At 44.2% G+C, this 27773-nt stretch overlaps 1 protein-coding gene across 1 annotated transcript in view; it reads right to left on the reverse strand.

The window, feature by feature from the left end:
• LOC135903549 (uncharacterized) overlaps positions 1-27773 on the reverse strand; it is an 88392-nt gene that overhangs the window by 4595 nt on the left and 56024 nt on the right. The window contains exon 5 of the mRNA XM_070530924.1: positions 26772-27260. Coding sequence (XP_070387025.1) covers positions 26772-27260 — 489 coding nt within the window. The remainder of the gene's footprint in view (positions 1-26771; positions 27261-27773) is intronic.

The raw sequence follows: 27773 nt of genomic DNA on the forward strand, positions 1-27773 counted from the left end.
TATTCAGTATTCGTTACATCGGCTCGAGCACCTCATTATCCCCCAGTTTTGCTGGTCGTCCATTACTCACAGTATGTGCAACCTGAGCTGCTAATAGAACTGCAATAGACGTACTTAGATTACTAAAGAAGCATGAGAAATGAAGGCTTACTACGGGGCCAGAAACTTTGGCCTCGCATAACGAAACGCCTCTTCTGGTTCATCAGTGATCTCTATAAAGGTAATCGCCATAATGGTGCTGGGAAAAGTGCGCTACACACCGATATACAGAAAAAAGCTGGCCTGTATAGAAGGCACTTGAGCACGGGAATACATTGCTACGGCATAGGCGACATACAAGAAAAGGTAAACGGTGGAATTAGTGGTTTATAAGTAGTTCGGAATGTGTGAATATATAGCGAGATTTTCTTTGTAAAATAACGTGCTAATGGCCGAGGTTGAAGACTGGCCGTGTTGGTATAGCATACTAGAGGTTGGCGATGCTGAGTGCAGCAAAATTTATCACGTGACAAAGCCGGCTTGGCATTGGTGGACGGCCCTGTTTGTAAAGTTCTTTTTTTCGCTCCCCCCGTTGAGTATCTTCCTGTATTTATTCCACTGACGTGGGAATAAAACTATTGTTGTAAGTCGCGCTCTCTAGTGTGTGTTTATTTTCTGTGTGTCTCGTCAAAATGTTACGCAATCCAACCTCTAATGTGCCAATGGCAATGAAAGAAAAAAGGGCCTACCTCAGTCATCCTAATAAATACATTCTAAAGATATGCACATCTCACGTACTCGACAAGCCAGCGTTTTGCGACGCACGACAATACGGCTTTCCAGGGTCGTTTGGAGTTCTGCAAAGCGTTGCCACACAAACCAAGATGTTTGTGTACAATGGACAATTGTATGCGTGACGCGAGCGTCAGCGGGACCCCATCAGCAAGCCGAGGACGACGGCAGAATAGAGTATCGGGCTCTTGAGGGGGGGCGACCGTGATTAAATGCCATCTTCAGCCAAGTAATTTTGTTGTTGAAGACGCCTGAAACCTGCCATGGCAATAACGCACCTAGCTACCTACTGCAAAGTATGTGGGTGAGCGTGCGTGTGTCTGTTTGTACGTGTGTCTGGTCGTGCGTGTGTGCGTGTATCAGTGCACAACAGTTTTCTAGCAAAATTGTCCGTAAACGTTTGTAAAACTGTGGTAAAGGAGAACTTTGCCTCTGCTGCGCACTCGTGACTATGCTATCTGCCTGGAGTAGCTCAGCTGAACGTGTACTTTTTTTTTGTAACAGCAAAAATGTGAGGTATATCTAAATATGAAGACACCATGATTATTTGGACAACCTAAAATTCAAGCCGTATCTGGTTCAAAAAGAAAGGAGGCATCTTTGTTAACAAGACCGTATAACGTGGCTAGCATCCAAGAAAAGAACACATTGTGTTATTCCTTCTTCACTTCAGGGTGTGGGCGTGATAGTAAGTGGATTAAACAGCTTTGCTGAAACCATCAGTGCCAATAGAATCCCGCACATCAGCCAGCCTCCAGCAGGTGCGCGATGGACCACGGTAGACCCACAACTTTACGATGACATGTCCTGGAGGAGGTAGACATGCTATAAGTTTGAATAATCTTTTTATAGACCGCACAACGCGTATATTTAAATCTTTATTCGAAAACGCGTTTTCAACAACATTATTTTATGCAACCCCAGAAGCACGAGGATCTATTTTTATGTTTTCCTATTTTCTTTCCCGCTGTTAATTTGGCGTACAGCTCCCAACATATGGCACCCAAAATTGGAATGAAGACATCTTTGATTTTAACCCAGCTACTAACGTACAGCTCTTGCATTCAAATACCATGACTACTACTAGACTAAGACAAGACCTATTAATCAGGTAGCGCAAATATAAATTTAAGATAAGTCGAACAAATCCAGCAGTAAGAATCTAAAGGGTCGTTTTAGCATATAGCAACCAGTGACTAAGTCAAGATAGGAAAGAGCAGTACACGCATCTATACACTTCAACAACCGGAGGCGCAACTTCTACAAACAGAATGAGTCATATTTTGTACTTCTCGAAAGATTTGCTAGCTCGGACATGATATTGTTCACACAAACAAATACCGCTCGAAAGAACCTAAGGCTTACTGCGCATTATATTCTACCAGCTATCCCGTCAGTGCTTTACGTTATGGGCGAAACTATTTTTTTTTCTACCATCGAGGAAATATAATTGGAAACGCAGCTATTTTTCGTGCCTCATCATTGCTTTTTTCTCAACTACAAACGGGAAGATAGGAGCTAATTTGCTTTTCGTTTCATTGGCTAGCCCCATTTATTTACATGGTGTTGGCTGGGGCGCTATAACGTAAGGATATTCCAACCTTTTTTTATTTTAATACCTCAATCAGCCCTGCGTGATTGGACAAGAACTTTTTTGGACCACTCCCACTTCGCCTGCCTATCATGCGACGTCACGAAAACCACGATAGCTCCCAATCTGACAAGACGTGTGCGCACTAATTATGCATATTTCAACTAAACAAAAGAAAAATAATTATTCATGATTCGACGAGTTTTCGCTATAGACCCTCTGCTATTGGTCAAAAGCTTTCAGGCTGCACCCACTTCACCTGTCTGTCACTCGACGTAACGAAACTACGAAAACTCCATGGATCAAAGTGACGTGTACGCGTTAAAGATGGATTATTAAGCCACAGAAAACTGGATTTCTTTTTCTGTATAGCCGGAGGCTGCCCCTTTCCGAAAGGAAAGGAAGATGGCTCCCGCCGATCGCCCAGGCACTGAGTCCTCGCACTTGCCGGAGAGCGTGGGTTTATTAGCGTATAACAAAACTTAATGCCTGGTCGTCTTTTCGGCACGTATAGGACATCGCTCTGCCAACTCTTCTTTGCTGAGGATCCGTTTTCGCAATATTTTTAACTGTCCGTTGCATGCAGCCGCCATTTTAGACAAGCCACCGCAAGTTACGTAAGGGAAAGCGGACCAATCGCAGACGCCGGCACCACCCTCTTCATCCTGTTATCTATTTTCAATGCGATGGCTCGGCCCTGTCGAAACCATCTCCACTTGAGCGTGCTCCTCGCCTCTTGTCAACTAATTAGATAAGAAAAACCGCTCAAAGTCGGCATTGTTATTCAACTAAATCAAACGAAAATCACCTCTGTAAGCGAGGAGAGCGTTTGATTGGCCTAAACCGAGTGGGGCAAGACCAATCGTCTCATCAATCCCTCCCCTTTACCTTCGTGCCCCTGCGATACAATTACTGCGACCGACTCGAGCTCCAGCGACTCAACCGTACGATTTATCCTCCCCCTCACAGAAAGCTCAGCACTGAAGAGGCAGTAGCTCTCAGACTTATTCATACCAACACATTTTCAAACATACACAGATACAGCAAAATGTACCCACATACATATCGGGGCATCTGCCCCTGGTGCGGCGACACACGCTCTACACTCTTTCACATATCGTACGGGTGCGGGGGCAAACCTCAACACTTAAAGACGCCTAGCACGTCATTTGAGCGGTGGGAGGTACAGCTGACCGGCGATACCCTGGCGGGACAAGAAGCTCTCGTCCAGCAAGTACATCGAGAAGCCATGCCCAGTGAAGTCCTGGAATGAGGACATCACCCACTCGACCTCAAGAGCAATGACCTCGATGGTCCAAATAAATGTTTTCTCTCTCTCTCTTGATTGGGCTGTTCGGGCAACGCTTCGGACCACGGCCCTATGCTTGCGTCGGTGGTTACGTAAATTTGACGTCAGGTGATTGGAATAAAACACATTGGAATAGTTTTACGTTATATGGACCCTGACTTCAGCACGTGAACTCAAAACGAGAGTTATTACAGAGCCTGACTAGACTTCCTGTACTATGCACAGTTAAATATTTGTTTGCCTCTGCCATAATGAAGTCTCTCGCAAAATAAAACAGTAAGTTTTTCTTTTTTGGTGTTTTAAATCTGTCTACTGGCTTCGTATGGCAGCCAGTCGACTAAGCATCTCCGCCGTCATCATCTTCATCAGAAGCAGCGGTGGCGTATTTATCATTAACCTATTTTATATCCGCTGCAAAACGAAGGCCACCCCTGCAATTGTCCCAGCTTACTTGTGTAAACCTTTCACTTCCTCTTATTAGACAGTTTTAGTTTGTCCTGTCTAGCGTATTAGCAGGCATAGTGAAATAGCGGGATAAAAATACGCATGTGCAAAACGCTCAATTACCCATACCGTTTAGAATACGCACGCAATTTCTCAAATTTAACGTATACCGTCTTTCACGTGGTCTACGCAGTTTACTGAAAGCATGGCGGTGGTCGCGGCCGCCCGCTTCGAACTGAATTTGGCGTTCGAATTCACATGGTTCCTAGAAAATGAGTGTAAACAGCTGTCGCTTAGTCGCATGCTTCTTCGACGACAGAGTACTGCAAATACAAGCCCTTCTGGAAGGTGTACGTTATCTACTAGTATCACTGAGTGAATCCCTTCGCATTCCATTAGGATGTGCTGAATTATTTTTTTGGATTCTTCCAGCAGCAAACACATGGCTCATCTTGTTGCGAATATTTGCTCCGGTATGCTTTTGTCCATAGAAACTCCCGGGATGGCTGCACCACCTATTGGTGAAGTTGATAGATACACGCGACGGCACCTGGCCTCTGAGATTCGGATATCTCGGAGGTCATGGTCGACAGTTGCTGCTGCTTGTACTGATTTTGCTGGTCATTGCCCAGACATGAAAAGTAGTACAACTACAATGCACTCCCCGCTTTCATTGCACTGCCTCTCACATTTTACTGACGCACACGCAAATCTTGATAAAATCACTTAGGTGCGCTATGTAAGCAAAATTAAAATGGTAATTGAATATCGTCTTGCACGTAAACTGCGCAATCACGCTATACTAAAACTCGCTTTCCGGAAAGTTAGTTTGCGGAACAACAACAATATTTCCCTTAACAGCGCTATTTCGCAAACGTTAAATTAAAACTCTATTTTATCTTGATACCTCGTTACATCACTACCACGGTGTTAAAATTTCAATAAAGAGCCCTTTGCAGCGTAATCATCGTAAACTAAAGATAGGGAGCAAGGTTTATTCCGATCACAAGAAAGCGCTGCACGGCATTTTGTCTTTATTTCATTGATAAGACGTCTCACTTTTTATCTTATTTAAACATAACAAGGACCTTGTTTTCGACCATAGAAGAGGTGTTCCCTTCCGTACTCGCCTCTCGCATCTGCATGTGCTAACGATTGAAGGTCACCGGTGATATAGGCAGTTACTTTTTTTTTTCGCTGGCATCGATCTGTGTTCGTGACTTCTACAGATTTAGCCACCATGGCACATCAACTTCCTCTACGTGTCTCAGATAAGCTTTTCCGGTTCAGTGCAAGGAGTAACGAGATGGGCCAAGTAAAATCCATTGAATGTCGCCAAAATTGTAATAGAGAATAAATTGGCGCGTGATGGTTTAGTTATTTATTAATATTTCGCCTGAGGAGGGGTGGTAGTGGGGGAGGTGGGGGGGGGGAGGAGTCTGAATGACTTGCGTCAGCATGCTCCAACTTTCAGATTTCCTTCTGCGCTCACCTCTTGGGGCGAAGGGAAATGCTCTTTTACGACCACTATGGGTGCGGCACCATTTAGAAACGATTGAAGTGTTTAAACTCATTACGGGCCTAGACTTATAACATCTGCAAAGATGCAAGAAATTTGCAGCGTACATGTGACAAAGTAAGTTGTTTGGGAACTCCGATTTACTCTGAGCTTTACCTCGCCATTGGCGCTGCTTGAAGTGCGCCCCACTAAGCAGTGACTGGCTGTGGCTATACAGCGATAGATCATTGAAAATAGTTAACAAGAATGCAGCGGTGGTGTGCGTGTATTGTACTTTGTCTTTTGAAAATACTTCTTTTCGGCCATCTGTGGCAATGATGGTGTCCATGGTGCATTTTTCCCTTTCACATTGCTTCAAATATTATAACGAGACATACATAAGTCTTTACTAAGTCGATATTTTTATGTTCATTTTACCGCAATTTGAAAGATTTCCTTTTGTGTAATTTGTTTCACACTCCATATCCCACTTCCCTCATTTTTATGCAAGCTATATTTTTTTCATTAGCACATGCTCGTACTTTTTTTTCTCAACACAAATGTATATTTTGCAACATGTTTAAACTCCACTGCATTCACATGATTTCTTTAAAGCAAAGTTTTCTTACCGACCCGAACCCTCCCCCCCCTCCCCCCTGATATTGCGGACTGTGGATGCTGCTGCTATTTTTCGCAAAAGCCGCTTGCGTCAATTTTCATTGCGCCAATGACGCAGAAATAAAACGGGCGAATATTAGTCAGCCTCTGCCTTTCGTGTCGCACTTCTCACTGCACAAACCTCTACTCACCATTTTTTTATCGTCACACATCTAACATCACAATAAATCACACGAACAAGACAGGGCAAATCGCCAGATCTTGTGATGTTCCCTGCATTATCCCTGTATTTTTTCCTTGTGTTTTATAATTTATTCTGTAATATGGGCCAAATCCACCAACAACGCGTCTTATTACACATCGCCTTCGTCCCTGTGACATCACAATGTAGACGCCTTTCGGGGCGCATTCGCATGAACTGCGGTTTGCATTTCGGCATAGCTTACGAACGGTGTAATACATAAACGCAATCTTAGATAATATTGAACTTGCAACCTCTGTTTTACATAACTGTTGCATGAGCTGACACGTTATATAGGATAACGACAAAAACAATTGCAGGCGTCGCGTTTTGCTGTATGACATTTACTTAACTGCTTCCCGAAAGCCTGCTTTCACATATAAATTCACGCATGCATGTGCGTTGGATCTGCTTAATTTTTTAATCAGATTCAGTTCTGTAGATGCTCTTTGTTCAAATTTGAATCGGTCTCGTTTTCTCATGTTCCTAGGACCGTGTAAAATTGAAGTTCGATTTCTTAATGCTTTCTTCTTATTTTTTCGGCATTTGATTGAAGTTTCTTTCTTCACTGTTAGCTGCTTTGTTGAATGCTCAAGAATGAAGCCTAGTCAGTCGACACGTGGCATGTAACCTCCATTTCCAGGCAGAAGTATTGAAATGAGCATGCTAAATGCAGTAAAACTCAAGTTATTATTTGTCAAAATTATTATTATTATTATTATTATTATTAGTAGTAGTAGTAGTAGTAGTAGTAGTAGTAGTAGTAGTAGTAGTAGTAGTAGTAGTAGTAGTAGTAACAGTAGTAGTAGTAGTAGTAGTAGTAGTAGTAGTAGTAGTAGTAGTAGAAGTAGTAGTAGTAGTAGTAGTAGTAGTAGTAGTAGTAGTAGTAGTAGTAGTAGTAGCAGTAGTAGTTAACAGTAGTAGTAGTTCTGACGTTCGTCTAGCTTATTACCATGCGTCATTGAATGTTAGTCTTTATCTCCATTTAGCAGCTTTACCCGCTCTGGTTGCTCAGTGGCTATGGTGTTGGGCTCATTAGCACGAGGTTGCGGGATTGAATCCCGGCCACGGTGGCCGCATTTCGATGGCGGCGAAATGCGAAAACAAACGTGTACTCAGATTTAGGTCCACGTTAAAGAACCCCATGTGGTTGAAATTTCCGGAGTCCTCCACTGCGGCGCGGCTCAGAATCAGAAAGTGGTTTTGGCACGTAAAACCCCACAATTTTTTCTTACCAGCTTTATATATTATATACTATATGTTTTACACCATATCATATGCTTCGTTCCGAAAACTTTCTGTTCTCTCAGCCTCACCTGACTTCCTTATACCGGCTTATCTTCCTTACTCCTCGGGCGAGAGTGAGGTAAACGCTGCCAGGAAAGGCACTTTTTACCCTCACCGAGACGTTTCTTTGGCAAAACGTTTGCTCTAGCCTCTGCGTTCCCTTGATTCCCCACTGTCAATCCCTTGGCTATGATTTTACGGCATTTTTATAAGGTGCCTTTATCATGGTGGAAATGAATCATTCCGCACCAAAGATCCCAGATGTATTCCTTGCCAGATAAAGTAGGTTGTGAATGTCTTGGTCCATAACCACGTACACCTTTTATGCTCTATGAAATGCTGACACCTGAAAGAAAAAAGCAACGGGACAGTGAAGAGCGGTTTCCGTGCCGTACGAAGAGAGGCCCTACATTGAATAGTGGCGAAAATTTCTGAATTACCTTCCGATGTACAGTTTTTTTCTCAAAAGTACAAGGGCTACTTCAGGACTTCCTTATTTCTCGTTCGTGTATGCATTACGGTTACCGTGGCACTCCTGACACTCCAGATCTCTCGATGGTGAGTACAACAGTTCTTTTAACTCCCAGGGCGTTGAAACGTTTGGCATACCGCAGACACTCCTTCAAACAGCCTGCAGTTAGCATGGCGGTCGCGAGGAAGGTAGCCCCTATTACTTTCCACAAGTGGCGTGACGCCCTATATCGCTAACCAAACCTTCGGTAAGAGCCCGTAACTGGTACCGCTGCGTAAGGAGGGCATATTCCTCCAGTCAAGTTTCCTTTCCCCTGTTACTATTTTCCGGCAGACGCGATCGCATAGGGTTTCGCGCTGTGCGTAGAGCACCTCGTTTCGACACGTGCCGGTAGACCCCGGATGTTAAATATTTCAATTTTATTGACAGAAAGTGGAGCTTTAGCGTAGCCTTTTGTATGGTGTTGTTTTTTCTCTATCTTTTTCAGATATATTTATATACAGTTTTACGTTCTGCAGTTTATGGGTTAGGAAGGTGTTTTAACCAGTAGCGTCCCATTTATCTCGTTATACCACACCAAACGTTATTTTCCTATCACGCTACACTAAGTAAAAACAATACGGCGGGTAAAAAATCCAGCGGAACTCTGTTACGGATCTTTTGTACGAAGTTGGAGTGCCTGCACGTAAAAAGGAATTAGTACAAATATCAATTTTTATTTCATGCCTGAGAGAAATGGCACTCGCAGGTTCACAGTGAACAGATGCTTCTAACTAATCTGCAGTTATTGAAGGACACACAACCAGAGCCTTTTGGTTCTACCTAACTTGCATCATAAGTTGAACTGGTTGAATGGGTTGAACAGGTCGAATGGGTCCCTGAAACTCCTAAGCAAGTTATTGGTGAAAACTTTTATCCAAACGCTCGAAATATTGATCGCAATAATTATCACAATGGGAAGAAGATCGGAGAAAAGGATTGTAAGAAGGAACTATATATCTGACTGAACGGAGACATGTAAGCGGGAGAAGAGGACCCACCAGCCATCTAGATGTTTTTTTATTTATTTATTTTTAACACTTGCCTTTTAAAATACATGACTCAAAAGTCAGATGCTTTCGATTAACCACAGCGGCTCTCAACACTTACCATTTATTATTTGTTTTTGTCTTACTTATGCACACAATCATCCGCCACCTAAAATTGACCTTTAGAAAGTTACATCATGTCACTGTTTTTTATCATCGGCACATGGGCCTCCGATAAACTAACCACCGCAATTTTAATTGGTTTAGAGCTTTTGTACTTCCTCAACAGGTCGGAGCTTGAGAATCTTTGTTAGCTTTCCCCTGTCCTTCCATTCAAGCTGCACTTCGAGCCAAATAACCAACGTGCTTCCATCAATCCTGCCACACTACTCCCCACTCGGCGGTGCTTTGATTGTGACCGAAACACATATACTTCGACGGGTTTGAAAAGATCAAGTATAAGGGGAGAGTAACGCTCGGTATACAAAGAAAAAACTCGGTCAGTAATTGATGATGATGCCGCGTCTTTGTCCCATTACTTAAATTATTCGTCGCATAAAGAACAGAAAAAAGTCACGTTCGAAAGAGTCGATAACATGGCGCGAAAATGACAGTGGGGCTCTCCTATCTGTAGATAATAACGCCTACTTAAACGAAATGACACATCACACAGCCGCATGTTATCGCTAATACGAAGTATTATATCCAAATCCGGATTCTAGACTATCGAATTGATAAACCGGCACGGCGCATTTTATCGCCTCCCAAGTGGGGCTTAATTTGTAAATCTTTCTTCCGCTTGTTCTACAAGTAAGAATGTGCAAGTCCAGCTCTTATATATACGGACATGCTCCCGAACGTGCTTCGAAAGAATTAAGGGCTTCCAAAGGTCGGCGCCCGGCTCCGCCAAAAGCGGTTCAGGTCGGAGGTGTGAGGGCGGGCCTGGAAGTTCGCGCCAGCGACTCGTTTCACCAATATAGGCTGAGCTTGAAAAGCGTCCTCGGTATACGCTGCGCCTTTTGGTCGAGACCAAATAAAACTGTCACCTTTATCTTTCATTGACTTCCGCACCCAGATTATCGGCGCCGGAAGTGACCGTGCGTGCTTCCACCTCCCGCCGTTTCGGGGAAAAAAAAGCAGTCGCGTCCAAGGCGGCAGGCGAAGCCGAACATGGGCACCATTGCCCAGTCGCTTTCTGGTGCCCGACGGTGTCCACCTGTATACGCGACTAGTTTATTCCAAGCACGTTTGAGGGCAGTTCGCTCGTAGTATCGCTCAGTGCGGCATTCACGCGAACTTCTTTTTTCACACATGGAGGGATATTCGTTCGACCAGGAAGAGGAGACAATGAGTGTGGTAAATCATGCAGATAAGCGTAGAGAGGGCTCCCAACTGGACTGCAGAACTTCCCATGTCCGAACTTCCGCTAACCGCATACTTATCTGATTAGATAATCTGAACCAAGGTGGTCGCGCTCGGGCTACGTTAGTGCTGTGGACTTTCCGTTCTTTTCGTACACACAGCCTTAAAAGGCAAAAGTTTGCTACGTTGTAGTTTACCACATTTCTGTAGCCCATTTTATTAGTTGTCAAACAAATATAGACCACTCGGGGACCAATGTTGAGGTGGTCTTTTCTTATTTGTGTTCTTAAGGGGTTCTCCTCGTCTCCCCTCTTCTGAGTTATACGGAAACGTTAACCATTCGCGTCAGCATCGCAAACTAGCTATTCAGTCAGCATTCACTCAATATATGTGAAGTGTGTTAAGTATCACTAGCATCCATTTTTACTCGCTCCTACATTTTTTCTTCTCCCGAGATATGTATCTCAGTCAATAGGCACCAATATAGGCATATCAACACGAGAGGCTAATGTAGTAAAAATGAATGTTGGACAACACGCCTTCTTCTAATACAGCTCTTAAAACAGTATACATGTGGCAGTGCTATGCTGAAATGTCATTAAACCTTTAAACAACGGGGAAACAATGGCTGATGATGTGAGTGATTCAAGCACAATACAAGCCAAGCCAATGCGGGGCGCAGCCAGCGTTTTACGGAGCTCTTGTTTTGACCATTTTGGGGCATCCTACCTCCGTAATATCAACTCGTTAGATTGTGCGGCGTCGCGACACCTCCTGGCACCTCCTCGAGTGGTCATCAGCACGCCTCAAGGCCTACGGAGGAATCCCGGCCCGTCTGAGAACCAGAGGCGGCGAGTTAAGTCCGACTCCCAGCAGCGTCGCTCGGTCCCGCGGTCTACAAGGTGCGTTGGTTTCGAGCGCGCCAGCGATTCTCCAGCTGTGCTCTACAGCATCGCCACATATAGCTGCCATGAAATCTGCGCTGACAGTGTCTCATTGCTATGCTGCAACACCTACCAACATGGATATTGCTGTGCCGATGGAGGATGTACAAAGTTCTACCAGTGCTGGCGAACGCCGAATAGATGAGTCGTCTCTGCATTAGCCACATCGATGGCGTCTCCTGCGTCTGAGCGGGTACGTATTAGCGCTCCAGAAGCGTTCCCCCTCGTTACGTGCGTCGGAGCTCCTCTGTACAAATTGGCCATCAAGCCCCTGGCTTCCTTTGACGTTACATCGTTCTCTAACCGGGCACTCTAACATGCCCTGAATTCCTGCCTCAAGACAAACAACGTTCAAGGTTTTGCCATCCACAGAGCCAGGAACACTGTATCTGTTCTGGTGCGCTGTCTCCAGCACATGGAGCGTATACGGACCCTGCAGGCTGTGGCTACTTCTGAAATATCCTCAGTACTCGTACAGGCTTGTCCGGCATCTGGTTCGGACTTTCGGCGCTATATTGTGGCTGGGGTGGACCCTGGTAAAAACCCACCGAGCTTAGTGAAGGATCTAATTTGACCCTCGCACCAGGTGGTTAGTGCCCGTTACATGGGCAAGGACACGCATGCCTAGTCACCCTTCGTGGTTCTACAAAGCCTCCTGAGCGCACTCTTTGCTACGGCTGTGTTCTACAGCTCCGCCCATATCGGCAAGCAGTGGTACATTGCTACAAGTGTTTCCAACCGGGACACATGCGCACCTCGTGTCCACACGAATCTGAATCCAGCATGGCACCAGAAGAAGCCGCCACGTACAAGTGTGGCTTATGTAAATGGAATGACCATGAAATCATTCACAAGGCCTGTCCCACGAAGCGACGCGCCAATAAGGCTAAGCGTAAGAGTCACCGGAGAAATACCAAGGTGTGCGAACTCATCGACACCAACTCATCGCGTTCGCACATCCAGCTGCTTCGCTGTACATCAAGAAGATAGTTACTGACGTTGAGCAATCTGAAACCACCATTCTGACTCTTGACTCAGGGCCCGCGTTAGCTGAGCTAGATCAATGCCTAGCATCGCTGCAAGAAGAACTACGTCGCCAAACGCAGCGTGTGTATATAGTATAATGAAGTGAGGATAAATCGACGCCTCCTCTGTATGTCCCTACTGTCCTGCGCCAGTACAGAAGGCAGACCTACAGCACTTGCAATGGGCATGCCCTGGTCTGCAATCGGCTAGTCAACGTCCTCTCAGCCGTGTAGGTATCAACCCAAATCGGCCGCCAGACTAACACAGTGGACATTTGGCTCTCATGACCGCTCCTATTTAGACTTGATGCAAGAGACAGAACTTCACAATTATGTGTAGTACTTCCATTTGATGCCGCGAGGCAAACTAACGCAATAAAAAAAAATTCGAAGACTGTTTCACCGCACGCAGTTCTTTTTCTGAAGTTTTGCCAGTTGGCGTAAGTAAGAATATATGCAGATCAAAACCCTTTTCGGCAATAAACACGAGTAGGGCTCGAAGGTCGGGAACATGGGAGACAGACTAATAATATAATAGAAGGTTCAGAAAAGCAGTTAAATATAGCAGAATTGCACTGTACCATTAGCGCTGGGTGTCTTATTCTAGTGCAACCTTTTCTAGCCACTTCCCTTTATACCGCTTTTATTTAAAATTATTCAACTGCGCTAACCATACAGCATTACACAATACAAAATCAGGAGCACACTTGTCCCCCCTCCCTCCCCCCCCCCCCCCCCGCTCTCAAACGCCGCAGAGTGAAGAAGAAGAGGGTGTCTGGGAACATTATACAAGTTTTCCATACTTCGAAGGCCATATATAACAAAAAAGACAGGAGCCACGAATTCATGGCGAAACAAGTGCACCAGTACTCTTTTGTGGGGCGAGCTGAGTGCGCACGTGTGCGAATATCTTTGTACAACGGAGGTACTCACACATACCTATATGCTTATCTTGCAATTTCTCGTTGTTAGAATAGTCCCACCAATTCTTTGGGGTTTCCTTTCGAATTGAACAGCATATCATACCTCTAAATACAGTACTTTATGGTATAATAGATAGTTTTAGAATAGAGGCCCCAATAGTTTGGAGCCCCAAAGCTCTTTGCGGGTGTTAGCGTTGGGGCACGCAGGAGTAAAGAGCTTTAGAATAGGGTTCTACGTTTGCAGATAGCGTCTTGCGCTGACAGCACCACTATGGCGTCAAAGAAAAGCTATTAGAAATAATTAAACAAAATATACGATTTTATAATAGGAATAGTAATTTTGACTTGCGCGTATTCGCGTTTAATTACAATTTAGAGGTTATTCTGTAAGCAGCAAACAATTAATTGCACTTAGTTTTGAGCAAATCAACTTTACGTGCCTTCACTAGGCCAGCTTAGCCTTGTTAGGCCTACGAGCCATAAAATCCACAATTGAATTCGGAATCAGTGGCGTCTAATGAATCAATCTTCATAGCACGCGCTAGTTGAGACAAAGCGATAACCGCAGTCACTTCACCTAGCTCGCGAACGTCACGCGTTCCCACGAATCGAACCCACTTTAGCGCTAGGTTAGAGCCATCGCTTTGATTCGGGCCGCCATGTTTGTTGACGCAAAGTTTTGGGGGCCGCTATTTGGGCTCCCGCTAAATCGGTGAAATAGCGTTCACAACGCAAAACCGAAACGCAGTTTGCGTCTCACGCATGCGCAGAGGCTTCGACGCTATTTCTTTGGGGCCCGAAAACGTTTGCAGCCCCTATTCTAAAATTCTCTAATATTTCCTTTTATACATTCCTAAGACAAAAGCAGTACTAGAATGTTTCCTAATGGGAATTTGTGTTCCTCAAACTGTAGTATTCCAAAACGTAGTATTTCGCCCAATATGAAAACACTTACGTTGCTTTATAGCCAAAATTTTATACACGAGGTTTCCCACACAAAAATCACCCTTCTGTACTCTCTGCGCATCGATTACATCTTTGCGCCAGCAAGGATATGTGTGTCTATAGGGGCCGCATCTGCTCACGTAAGTTCATAGGCGATGCATCAAGCTTCCCATTAAAGCATCCGACAGTACCAAAAGAAAAAAATGGGCATGGAACTTTGTAGCGGCGCCGAAGCGGTACTGGGGAGAAATTACATAGTGTTGCAAGTCTGGTTAACGTACAGAATACGACGCGGTTAAACTAATATTACTTGCTTTCTCGGATGACGCTGGCCCTCTCGTGCGCTCGTCTATAGGAATGCCCAAAACACCAAAACGAGGCAAGGGAAAGACAAACGCCGGTGGAGCTTTATCAACCCTTGATTCACCCCCATCGACACAACTGGTGAGAATCGTGTATGAAACTATACTTTACATATTTATCAAGAAAAACTTTTTTTTAATTTGAGTACATGTCCTGACAATGGATGCTTGCCTGTTAAGCTCGCGTAAATAAACTGACTTCTGTGACCACCTCGTAAACCTAAAGACACAAGTCACAAACGGTCACAATACAGTACTCTGGGAACTACGAGTGCGGAACTATATGTTAGTAATGACCACAGCTTGGCCTTCTCTTTTTTGCTCTGCTGGTGCAATATGTTGTCTCGACGCAACGCGCAAGGCGGTGCCTGCTGCGCAGAAGAAACAGTGCCCTCGATGCTGCCAGGCACCTCACAACGCTGACGTTTTGACGATTGGCCGCCGCTGCCGTTGCAGTGAAGTATGAAGTCTATTTCACTAGAAATGAAATAGACTTCATACTCTGCGCTAACCCTGGCATCATACAAGATGTGGACGTGCTCGGCAAGGTGCGCTGCAGTGACCACAGGATGGTAAGAACTCGAATTAGCCTAGGCCTGAGGAGGGAACGAAAGAAACTGGTACATAAGAAGCCGATTAATGAGTTAGCGGTAAGAGGGAAAATAGAGGAATTCCAGATCAAGCTCCAGAACAGATATTCGGCTTTAACTCAGGAAGAGGACCTTAGTGTTGAAGCAATGAACGACAATCTTGTGGGCATCATTAAGGAGTGTGCAGTGGAAGTCGGTGGTAACTCCGTTAGGCAGGATACCAGCAAACTATCGCAGGAGACGAAAGATCTGATCAAGAAACGCCAATGCATGAAATCATCTAACCCTGCAGCTAGAATAGAACTGGCAGAACTTTCGAAGTTAATCAACAAGCGTAAGACAGCTGACATAAGGAAGTATAATATGGATAGAATTGAACATGCTCTCAGGAACGGAGAAAGCCTAAAAACAGTGAAGAAGAAACTAGGAATTGGCAAGAATCAGATGTATGCGTTAAGAGACAAAGCCGGCAATATCATTACTAATATGGATGAGATAGTTCAAGTGGCTGAGGAGTTCTATAGAGATTTATACAGTACCAGTGGCACCCACGACGATAATGGAAAAGAACATAGTCTAGACGAATTCGAAATCCCAAAGGTAACGCCGGCAGAAGTAAAGAAAGCCTTGGGAGATATGCAAAGGGGAAAGGACGCTGGGGAGGATCAGGTAACAGCAGATTTGTTGAAGGATGGTGGACAGATTGTTCTAGAGAAACTGGCCACCCTGTATACACAATGCCTCATGAATTCGAGCGTACCGGAATCTTGGAAGAACGCTAACATAATCCTAATCCATAAGAAAGGGGACGCCAAGGACTTGAAAAATTATAGACAGACCAGCTTACTGTCCGTTGCGTACAAACTATTTACTAAGGTAATCGCAAATAGAATCAGGAGCACCTTAGACTTCAGTCAAGTAAAGGACCAGGCAGGATTCCGTAAAGGCTACTCAACAATAGATCATATTCACACTATCAATCAGGTGATAGAGAAATGTGCGGAATATAACCAACCCTTATATATAGCTTTCATTGATTACGAGAAAGCGTTTGATTCTGTCGAAACCTCAGCAGTCATGGAGGCATTACGGAATCAGGGTGTAGACGAGCCGTATGTAAAAATACTGAAAGATATCTATAGCGCCACAACAGCAACCGTAGTCCTCCATAAAGCAAGCAACAAAATCCCAATAAAGAAAGGTGACAGGCAGGGAGATACGATATCTCCAATGCTATTCACAGCGTGTTTACAGGAGGTATTCAGAGGCCGGGATTGGGAAGAATTGGGGATAACAGTTAATGGAGAATACCTTAGTAACTTGCGATTCGCTGATGATATTGCCTTGCTTAGTAACTCAGGGGACCAATTGCAATGCATGCTCACTGACCTGGAGAGGCAAAGCAGAAGAGTGGGTCTAAAAATTAATCCGCAGAAAACTAAAGTAATGCTTAACAGTCTCAGAAGAGAACAGCAATTTACAATAGGCAGCGAGGCACTGGAAATTGTAAGGGAATACATCTACTTAGGGCAGGTAGTGACGGCGGATCCGGATCATGAGACGGAAATAATCAGAAGAATAAGAATGGGCTGGGGTGCATTTGGCAGGCATTCTCAGATCATGAACAGCAGGTTGACATTATCCCTCAAGAGAAAAGTATATAATAGCTGTGTCTTACCAGTACTCACCTACGGGGCAGAAACCTGGACGCTTACGAAAAGGGTTCTACTCAAATTGAGGACAACGCAACGAGCTATGGAAAGAAGAATGATAGGTGTAACGTTAAGGGATAAGAAAAGAGCAGATTGGGTGAGGGAACAAACGCGAGTTAATGACATCTTAGTTGAAATGAAGAAAAAGATATGGGCATGGGCAGGACATGTAATGAGGAGGGAAGATAACCGATGGTCATTAAGGGTTACGGACTGGATCCCAAGGGAAGGGAAGCGTAGCAGGGGGCGGCAGAAAGTTAGGTGGGCGGATGAGATTAGGAAGTTTGCAGGCATGACATGGCCACAATTAGTACATGACCGGGGTTGTTGGAGAAGTATGGGAGAGGCCTTTGCCCTGCAGTGGGCGTAACCAGGATGATGATGATGATGATGATGATGATGATGATGATGATGATGATGATGCCGTTGCTGGCGTCACACCCCGATGGCGTACATGATGAGGGCGCACCAATCAGCGCCCAGTCAAATACATCACGCTATGGCTTCACGTTTACTCTCCGTCCCGCTCAGACCGATGCATACGCACTGCAGCTCAGTATTAAACTTTGGGATGTCATTGTTTTGGAAGTGCTTCCTTCACAACTTGTGTGTAAGACACATAAGCGAAGAAAATGGAGACAACACTATCTCTTTCTTCTTGCCGCTGTCCCACCGTGTCAACTGACAAAAGATTCTTCTAAACCTGTACTTTCATTCATTCCGCGGCCATGGGTTCGTAATTAGAAGATAAAATGAAGGCCCAATGTTCATTTAGTTTTTTTCATCGTAGCGCTTCGTGAACCTCTGACGTCTGGGATACCTGACGTCTGGGATACCTGAGTATTTTCGAATATTTCTTTTTCGGCAGGTGTAGACCTTTAGAAGTTCATGAAGCTTGACATTGGGTATGTCAAGTGATTGGTTCTTCTACAAAGCAATGCAATTCATATTTGCAGATAAAGCATTGACGAGGCCCGAGCAGACACCAATAAAACCATGACGTCATGGCGAGACGATACGTAAGCCTCAAGGCAATGAGACCTCCGCTCTTCCATTCTAGAGCCTTTCCTGCCTTGCCAAAAATTATCTCATGGTAAGACTGTTTCTTTTGGTGTTGTAGGAGGTCAACTTGCTAATCCCACTTAATTCTTTTTGCTCTCTTCAATATTCCTCTGAAACAGGCTAACCGAATCATGTCTAGCGCTTTCAGCTGGACGTGTAAGCAATGAAGTAGACGTAATTATTTGCTTGTGATCATTGACCCATTTTCTTGTTCCATAGTTTTGTAGTAACCAATTGCACGTAACCAGTTACTTCAATAACGAGAGAAGCTGTAACACGCAACGACACACTGATCATACTGACTCTGTGCTTCAAGCTTTCGAACTTAAAGCGAACTGCAGTAGAAAAACCAATGGTCCTGCCACGCTTGTCGAACCAAAAGAACAAAGAAAACACTAAGGGCGCATGACAACGCCACTGTTCAAGTTCTTGCACTTGTTATATGCAATACAAGCTTATAATAATAATAATATTTGGGGTTTTAGGTGCCAAAACCACTTTCTGATTATGAGGCACGCCGTAGTGGAGGACTCCGGAAATTTTGACCACCTGGGGTTCTTTAACGTGCACCTAAATCTAAGCACACGGGTGTTTTCGCATTTCGCCCCCATCGAAATGCGGCCGCCGTGGCCGGGATTCGATCCCGCGACCTCGTGCTCAGCAGCCCAACACCATAGCCACTGAGCAACCACGGCGGGTAATACAAGCTTATTTCCCTTTGTGGTACAGTTTGAACATCACAAAGAGCGGACGTCTAACAAAAAGGCTGCATTTGCAGCTTGAGAAACGCCCTACGACCGTAGGTCACACTTCATTCAGACAGATACATTGTACATACAATAAGGGAGAACAGCCCCTCCAACGAATGTTTTAGACAACGATTTTGAATTCACAGAAGCCAAGTTACTTTCATCGTAAAAAAAAATATAGAAGCAAAGTAAGCACGATGTAAAGCACTTATGTCACATAGGCGCTTCTACTGAAACAGTGTCAGTAGGCCATTAATACAAGCCTTTCTATATATAAATAAGGAAGTGACATTCACAGCCCTGATCAACTGGAAACAGGTCACAGAAACAATTACTAAACATTTTCAAAATGTAAAGGTGGTCGATCAGCTTGCCCTTTGGGATTAGTTCAGCAGAAATGATATTTGCGTTAAGAATATTAAGGTTAGAACGACAGAAAGCTGAGCTAGTTGGTAAGGATTCATTATGCAAAATAGAAGTGAGGCGTGCAGACAGGACACAAGAGTAGAGAAGTGGACAACACGAACGCCGACTATCAACTGAAAGGAGCACAGAGGCGAAAAAAGAAAAAAGACACAAAACTCATCTGCGCATGCTCAGGAATGGTAACACCACGTGTCGATCGGGTACACGTGCCGGTGTACGTGAGAGATAACTGCTAAGGCACTTAATCTCTTCCTTATGTAAAGTAATCGAAGGCTGACTAACGCACGCACTTCCACCATTATAGATATGCCATGCCTCTACCATAAGACACGTATCTTCATTCTTATGCCTGTACAATATCGCGCATTCATCTAACTCTGGCGTGCAGTTACAATCTCGGCAATGTAGCGAAAGATTAGAAGGCGATCCACCGGTTAACGACCTTTTATGTTCCATTAGCCTCTGATTGATACACCGTCCCGTTTGCCCTAAGTAGAACTGGCCGCAGCTAAGAGGAATATTATAAACCACACCCATACGACAGTCAGTAAAACTGTTGTTCTTATTGTGCTTCACTGGACAAATATCTGTTCGTTTTTTGCCTTTTACCCGCTCCTTTTTATTCTGTACGGCAGCGCATATCTTACCTAGCTTATTGGGAGCAGTGAAAGCAACATTAACATCATATCTATTTGCAACTTTTTTAAGCCTGTGCGATACTGAATGAATGTACGGAATAGCCACTACTCTTTTTTGCTATTAGTGCTTCTTCTAATCACGTCCATCCCTCTCTAAACCGACTTCTTTAGGCGCTCAGCCACAGTGGCCACCGCTACACGAGGATAACCTGCTTCTAATAGGCGCCGGACCTGCGCTTTAAAACTGGCGCTCATTTTATGCATGCAGGATCTGGTGAGGGAAGACTTAAGGCACGACATGGCAATTCCGTTTTTTACTAATTTAGAATGCTTGGGTTGAAAGTTTAGCAACGGCTTCGAAGATCTTGGGGAGTACTGCCAACAAACATGATCTTGTTCGAAGATCAAGGAAATGTCAAGAAACTGAATTACGCGTCGCTGAGGAAATTCCTTGGTAAACTTTAATCCTCCCCCATAAAGTTTAAATTGCTCACTTACTGAGGTAGCAGTGGAATGGAATTCTTCCCTATTGCAGAAAATCAGGTAATCATCAACGTAACGAAATATCGTTGATGATTACCTGATTTTCTGATTACCTGAAAGATTAGATCGCCTTCTAATCTTTCGCTACATTGCCGAGATTGTAAGTGCATGCCAGAGTTAGATGAATGCGCGATATTGTACAGGCATAAGAATGAAGATACGCGTCTTATGGTAGAGGCATGGCATATCTATAATGGTGGAAGTGCGTGCGTGAGTCAGCCTTCGATTACTTTACATAAGGAAGAGATTAAGTGCCTTAACAGTTATCTCACGTTGACCGGCACGTGTACCTGATTGACACGTGGTGTTACCATTCCTGAGCATGCACTGATGAGTTTTGTGTCCTCTTTCTTTTTTCGCCTCAGTGCTCCCTTCAGTTGATAGTCGGTGTTCGCGTTGTCCACTTCTCTACTCTTGTGTCCTGTCTGCACGCCTCACTTCTATTTTGCATAATGAATATTAAGGTACCTAGGTAAAATATAGGATGGAGCGAAGCGGAGACAAGGGCAAAGGTCCGTCATACCGCCATGATTTCCCAGAACTGCGGTTTTGCACACGGGCAACAAGTTGTAAGGATTCAGCTCGGTGACTTTGAGGATAAAAAAAGCAGTGAAGTACGGGTTAGTGTGTGTGTGTGTACCATGGTACATTCGCGATCAGACGTATATTGCTCGTTTTTGAGCAAATATAATTTTTTGTTCATTTCGCTTTGTCATTTTGTCCCATGTAGTGAAACAGTGCGAAATAATTGGTAGTATATAAGCACTATATATCAAGGTCTTCGCCTGTGGAGGAAGTGCGTCATTATGGCGATCTACTATAGCGTTTATTGTGTTTAGTCTTAACCTTACGCTATTTGCATGCGCATCCCAACTAAGTGAGCCAGTGGAAACCATGCCAAGGCTTTTTACGGCTGGTACGATCTCAGTTCTATTATTCCCTAAAAAAAGATCACAATTGCAGTGATATATTCTGTTTTTCGGTGTAACAAAATGTCTTTAGTTTAATTTGTAATAATATTTGGGCAGTTTTTGAGTGCCCATTGTCGCAAATGTTCCAGGAAATACGCCTTTATTAAGTACTTCTCGTTCTAGCCATAGATTTGAACAGAGTTTGACGGTTTCTCCAGGTGCAACGACTACGCTGTATGTCGAAGGAACGAAATACTCGTCATAGGGAGATTTGAGAACATTTACTGCAGAAAAATCAGGCACAACATGCGAGTGTGCTTAAATATCTACGACGTCAAACAGCCATAGCAACGCGGTCTTATGGGCGCAAAGTTATAATATAACTGCGTTTTGTATTCTAGTAATGGGCCATCTTCCACTAAATAAATGCAGTCACGAACGAATAATTTGGCCAGCTGAGCTTTATCGTTCCTTTGAAATATAGTTTTACCTCAGGAGCTCCTAAACTCTAAGGAAAGGAGAAATCGGCCTTATCACTCGGCATACGAGCTACCTGCGCTAGGCAGTGCATATTTATTTAGGATGTGAAGCTTTTTCAGAAAAGCTTTAGAAAGTGGCAAAACTTAGACAAACGGTTAACCGTGTTTACAGCTCTAAAACGCAGCAATAAAACAAAACAATATATCGATTCCGTAAGCTGCACCTCTCCGAATATGTGACATCCAGACATAACCATTCTGAAATATATCACTAATTTACGACTAGAATTTTAGCAAAGCCCTTGTTAATATCACAAGAGCTGTAAACTTCGTGCTTCATTCTTTATTGTTTTCCAACGTGCCCACTCTCAGCAATTTCTGTAAAAGGATTGAGCGTTAGGTAAAAATATTGCTTTCCACAGGGGGTAGAAATCAGATTTCTCTCTTAAAAGGAAGCTTTATCTCAGGGCTAGCTTGAGTTTTCCTATTCATACGCATGTAAAACGTAAAAATTATTATATTTGAGAAGCGCCGGAGTTAATTAAATGAATACAGTTGTACTTGAGAGTGAAAACGAAATTCTAGTTACTCTAATACCAATAATTTAGCTTTATGGCATTAAATAGGCATTATCACAAATCGAAAGCAGCAGAAGCTTGATGTGGGCGAGTTGGTTTTGCATACTTGAAGAAAAGAGCGCTATGAAGACGCCGACTAAAAGAGGAACTAAAAGAGAATGTCCTTCGAACATGTTCCTCTTTTAGTTCGCGTTTTCATAGCGCTCTTTTCTTCAAGTAGGGCAAATCAGCGTGTCAAGAAAATAGAAGCACAAAGTAATCAAGGTTTCAATGAAAATTCGTCTGGTCAGGCATTGAAGTGAAAAAAGGTTTGCAGTCATGGCTTAGTTGGACTTGGTCAGTGACCTTTTTTCACTTCAAGCACAAACTAAGTCTGCACCAGAAACTGATATCGCTGTTCTGTAAACTGCATCCGTTGGAGCATCTAAATTAGACAAACGTGATGCATGAATTTACAATTCATGTAAAAATATTACAATGTTTACCAAAAATATGCAAAGCCTTAGTGATAAGCAGCGGGTATATTTGACATACATCAATTTGGTTCGTTTTATATGTAGTATTCGGTGCAGTTTTCAGATTTGTGTTATCTTTTTATTATAAAGCTCAGTGATAGTTATGAGCTTATTACATGATTTTTGGTAAATCTTCCAACTGTTGAAAGTTCCTGTAAAAAAGTTCTAAATAAAAAATTCCCTTCATACAGTACCTTTACATTTTAGCTTTTGCTTCGAAATACAAGAAATTTAATTCACATCTTTGCTATGGCTGTCAAAAAGAATTTCTTTGCTTCCACCTATTTAGGAGCTCCCGAGTTAACGCAAAGCAAGAAATTTCATTCAAATCAGATCAGCGGTTGCCACCTCAGTCTCAGCCTAGGAGCATACGCCGTCCCCTTTACCTTGCGGTGTGGTTTTTGATCCTTAAATCGCATCTTTAATGGCTTGTTTAACAACACCATTATGTTTTTTTTTTTTAGTTGAAATACCTGCATAAAGCCATGACCACTCGCCGAGTTGCTATTCCTTGTAAATGCTCAGCAAAGTGCGTCTTTAGCACGTTTTGGAACCTTTTCATCGGTCAAGCACCTAAAAAAATGCATTCAAGGACAGTAGATACTTCTCCAAACCATGTAGCTTGTCTTACAGCCCCTGGCAATACGGGACACGTACGCAGAATTTTAAGAGTTGCTTTGAGCAGTGCCCTGATTTTTTTAAGAGCAGACGTGCGCTATCGGCATAGTGTGGTCAAGCACCTTTGGAGAGAGCGTCCTTGTCAAAAAATTAGATTCGCGACCGACGACAGGGAGAATGACGGCCTGTCCGTTGCCTAACTTTCTGATATAGTAGGCGGCCACTGCTGTAAAGATCAATTTTCGCAGCGATTGTGCACGTTTTTAACACAATGTGTTTTACAAACAATGCTTGTATATCTTGTAACAAATATGTATGAATGATACCTGCCATGGTAACTGTGTAATATAGTATTGCGATTGTACACGTTCGAACGTGCATGATTTTTCTTGCAAACATAAATACGCCTCTGTTTCAAAAACAAATATTAAACATCGCCACTACGGGGCTCATCAGTAGTACCTCTTTTCGCGGTATTCGAGCTGTCATGGGAAAGGTTTGTCAAAGGATTTCATTGATAGCTAGATTCTGTTCTGATCGGCTATAAATTCGTTGCGGCGGTTATAAATTATACTGAAAAGGGAACAACGCGACAACCTTGCGTTAACCTTGTAAAGCGATAACCCTACTTTTCGATTATCACAAGCTATCACATCCCGGCGCGTTGGGGTCCCCGCAGTTTGTGACATTTGAGAGAGAATTCAGTAGGCAAAGTAATTGTGCTGGTTGGTTAGCGTAAATACCTCATTCAGAATTTATACGCATTGAGCCACTGAGGATTCCTTGCAGTTAATAATATACTTGCGAGATGGAGCCACCTTACCTATCGTGTATAGTAACCTGCAACGGGAACGCGGAATTTCATATGCGCACATATTCTCGTTCTTAATATGGAATGATACCATCTCCCCATGCATTAAGCACTCGTTATCAGCATCGTCAGTACAAGCCATGTACACAGAGAATTCAGGCTTTACAAAACTTAGCTAGCGCAACAGAGACGAACTTAATTATCATCCGATTCGTTATCCGACTGCTGTCCCGTGTATAAACTATCTGGCAAAAGAGCAGCACAGCCCACTAGCAGCCACGGTCAGCAGCGTCTGCGAAGTTAAATGGACGGAAATGTACTACATACATGCAAGCACAAAGTTTGAACGTGCGACGAAGTTTCACACTTCAGACTTGCTGGAAGTTGGTTCGTTTCTTTTACAAGAACAACGAAACAAAACAGGACAAAAATTAGTTTTGAAGTACTGAAGCAGAAACGCCCCACGATGTATTTTTTTTTTCTAAACGTGCAGTTGTAAACATAAACTCTTGTTAATTGTTGCATCGTGTCTCTCCTTCCTTCCACGCTTTCTATTTCTACAACGCTGTAGCTGATCTATTGCGTTTCGAGACTAAATAATGCTTCTTTCAACGTTGCGACGTTGTGTTAGGAGGTGCATAATATTTGAGACTTGATGTGAGGTATTGCAAACCAAACAAAACCAATCGTGGAGACAGCTCTGTAACAGCTGTAATCTAAAAACATTCTAAAAATATTGAAATTGCGCTTCTCTCATTCGCATACCATAGTAGGCGTGCTGTCGTAAAATAGAAATTATCCAGTGCTCATTAACCTACGTTCTCTTAACTGCAGTTTAAGCAACATACTTCCCAAATTGAATAGTCAATGTTTCTTTTTTTTTCAAGTTCAGGAATAACTTGAAAAAATCGCAAAGTAACTTTCCGTCACCAGCCGTTACTTTCGTATAGCAGCTGATGAAGAACGTTCACACTACGTATGCATGGTGTCCCAAGTATCATGCACCAAGATTTAGAAATATACCACGTAGCTGGAAAGAACCAAGGTGCTAAGTATCTCGAGGCTATGACCAACGACATTACCTTGGTTCTGTCCAGCTACGTGGCATTTGCACGTTTTGAAACCTTCGTACACGATAGTCGGGACACCCTGTATATACATTTTCAATATTACACAATCGGGACGCCAGGAGCGTGTATATGCTACAGAAATTACGCAAACTGTTGCGGTGCGTGAATTTCGGCGGGTTCATTACATCTGCGTTGCCACAGTATATGCCTTTGCTTTAGCTTTTATCGGACTGTCCATTGACTCTCACAGCACGTGGTTTAATTGTTTACACAGCAATTGAGCGTGCCTGAATGATAATATTCATGCGCGTTTTAAACCTAGGTGCCCCCAGCGACGCCCTCAAAATGGCTATAACGCATACAATTCAATGCTACCTTGCACTTTACTTTAAAAAGTAGATTTCGGAGTCAAACAGCCAGAAACTTCACATTTTGGCTACAAAATGTGCTGTATCGGGGGGCGCAATATGAATTTTGGCCGCCTGAGCTTCCTTTAAGGTGCATATACACTAAGCACACGAGTGCTTTGCATTTCGTTTACATCTAAATGAGGCCGGCGGGGCCGAAAATCGAAAGCGCGACCTCGTGCTCCGAAGGTTACCTCGCATCTCATCTTAATTACAAAGTGTGGGCAACTACTGCGCAAGAAAAAAAAAATAAAAGCGAAACATGCGCTTTGGCGCCTTGGCAATGGTAAACTATGTCTATTGGCGAGCGCGCAGTATGACGCAACGTGTTAAAAAATTACTGCAGCGACGACCATGGTTCAAGCAACCCGCTTTTTGGGCGTGAGTAATGGCTTGCCGGAACCGTTGTAGCGCACTGAGAGGTTTAGATATACAGATATACAATAAACAACAGCGCTGTACGACAAGACGTATACTCAGCGCGCGTGCATCGCGGTTTATGCGAGGTATCGCTATGGACTAGGCGTTTGCTTGTGTTTCGGCCGCTTATACGGCACCAGAGTCCTCGTTATCGATTTAAAATTTCGACTGGAACGTCTCGAAACAGCACAGGGGGTTATGAGGAATGCCGAAGACGAAACAGATTTCATCCCTTGGGTTTCTCTAGCATGCGCGTAAAGCACGGTACACGATAGTTTCTGCATTCCACCTTCATTGGAATGCGACCGCCGCGTTCGGGAATCGCATCCGCCACCTAGCGCTCGGCAGCGTTACGCCATATACAGCCGCTGAGCCAACGCGACAGGTAGTCCCCGCTGTCAAAGTAGTATGGCAGTACTCACAAGCTGTTCATGGTGTTCTTGCTTGACCGGCAGCGCGGCACCGACGGGCTCGGACTGGACGGCAGGTTGGTAGACGGGGCCGGCGAGCACGGGCGCGCCGTGTAGCACCATTCCCGGCGACGCGACGGCGTTCAGCAGCGGGTGCGACGCGTGGAGGGCGAGCGGGCCCTCGCGGACGCCGACAGCCGCCACCGGCGCGGCGGACACACCGATCACGGGGGCCTGGTGAACGCCCACTTGGGTCACATGCACGGTCACCGGCGCCATGGCGTGCTGCTGAGCGTATCCGGCGTCGTGCAGCGGCACGATGCTGATGCCGACGGGCGTGCCCCGAGGTTCTACCAGGTGCGGCCGCGAGAGCCCGTCGACGATTGTGTGGAAGGGGCCGGCGTGGACAGCGTGCACTTCTGGCGAGTGCGGGTCGAAGCCGGGCTTGGCCAAGGCGCCCCGAGTGGACGCCGCGGCTGCGAGCGCCAGCATGGCGAAGGTCTTCGGAGGTTGGCAGCAGCACCACAAGCCGGAGCATAGAAGAATAAGCGACCCAGAGCCACAATGAGCTTGACGCAACCTCTGGCTCCAAAATATGGTTTTTCTCTATTGAAGGCTGATCGGCACTTCGAGACTAGAGATGGAAGGTGACTGGATAGTGCTGGCCTTTTGCGATCTTTGCTTAAGGGAAAGCTCTTACGAACGAGAAAGTTGGCTGTGGATTGCATCTTCGGATTCCTTCTCACTTCGTCCCATCGCCACTGAACTCCAAAGCCTGGCTTTTCATAAAAAAAAAAAAACATCTTTATCTTTCTTACCATGGTTTTGTCGCAAAAAAAAACTATGCCCTTTTTACGATGAAGTCTTCTTTTTATGTATATATAACCTGGCCTTACAATATCCTCAAGGCTCCTAAAACTAACATACTGGAGTTTATAACAGCTCCCACGAAGTGTAAAAGTTTTATAGGCTGGAAACTGCCACAAATTATTTATCACTTAATTTATCACCCTG

Source organism: Dermacentor albipictus, chromosome 1 (genome assembly GCF_038994185.2).
Source record: "Dermacentor albipictus isolate Rhodes 1998 colony chromosome 1, USDA_Dalb.pri_finalv2, whole genome shotgun sequence".
In the NCBI taxonomy this organism is placed as follows: domain Eukaryota; kingdom Metazoa; phylum Arthropoda; class Arachnida; order Ixodida; family Ixodidae; genus Dermacentor; species Dermacentor albipictus.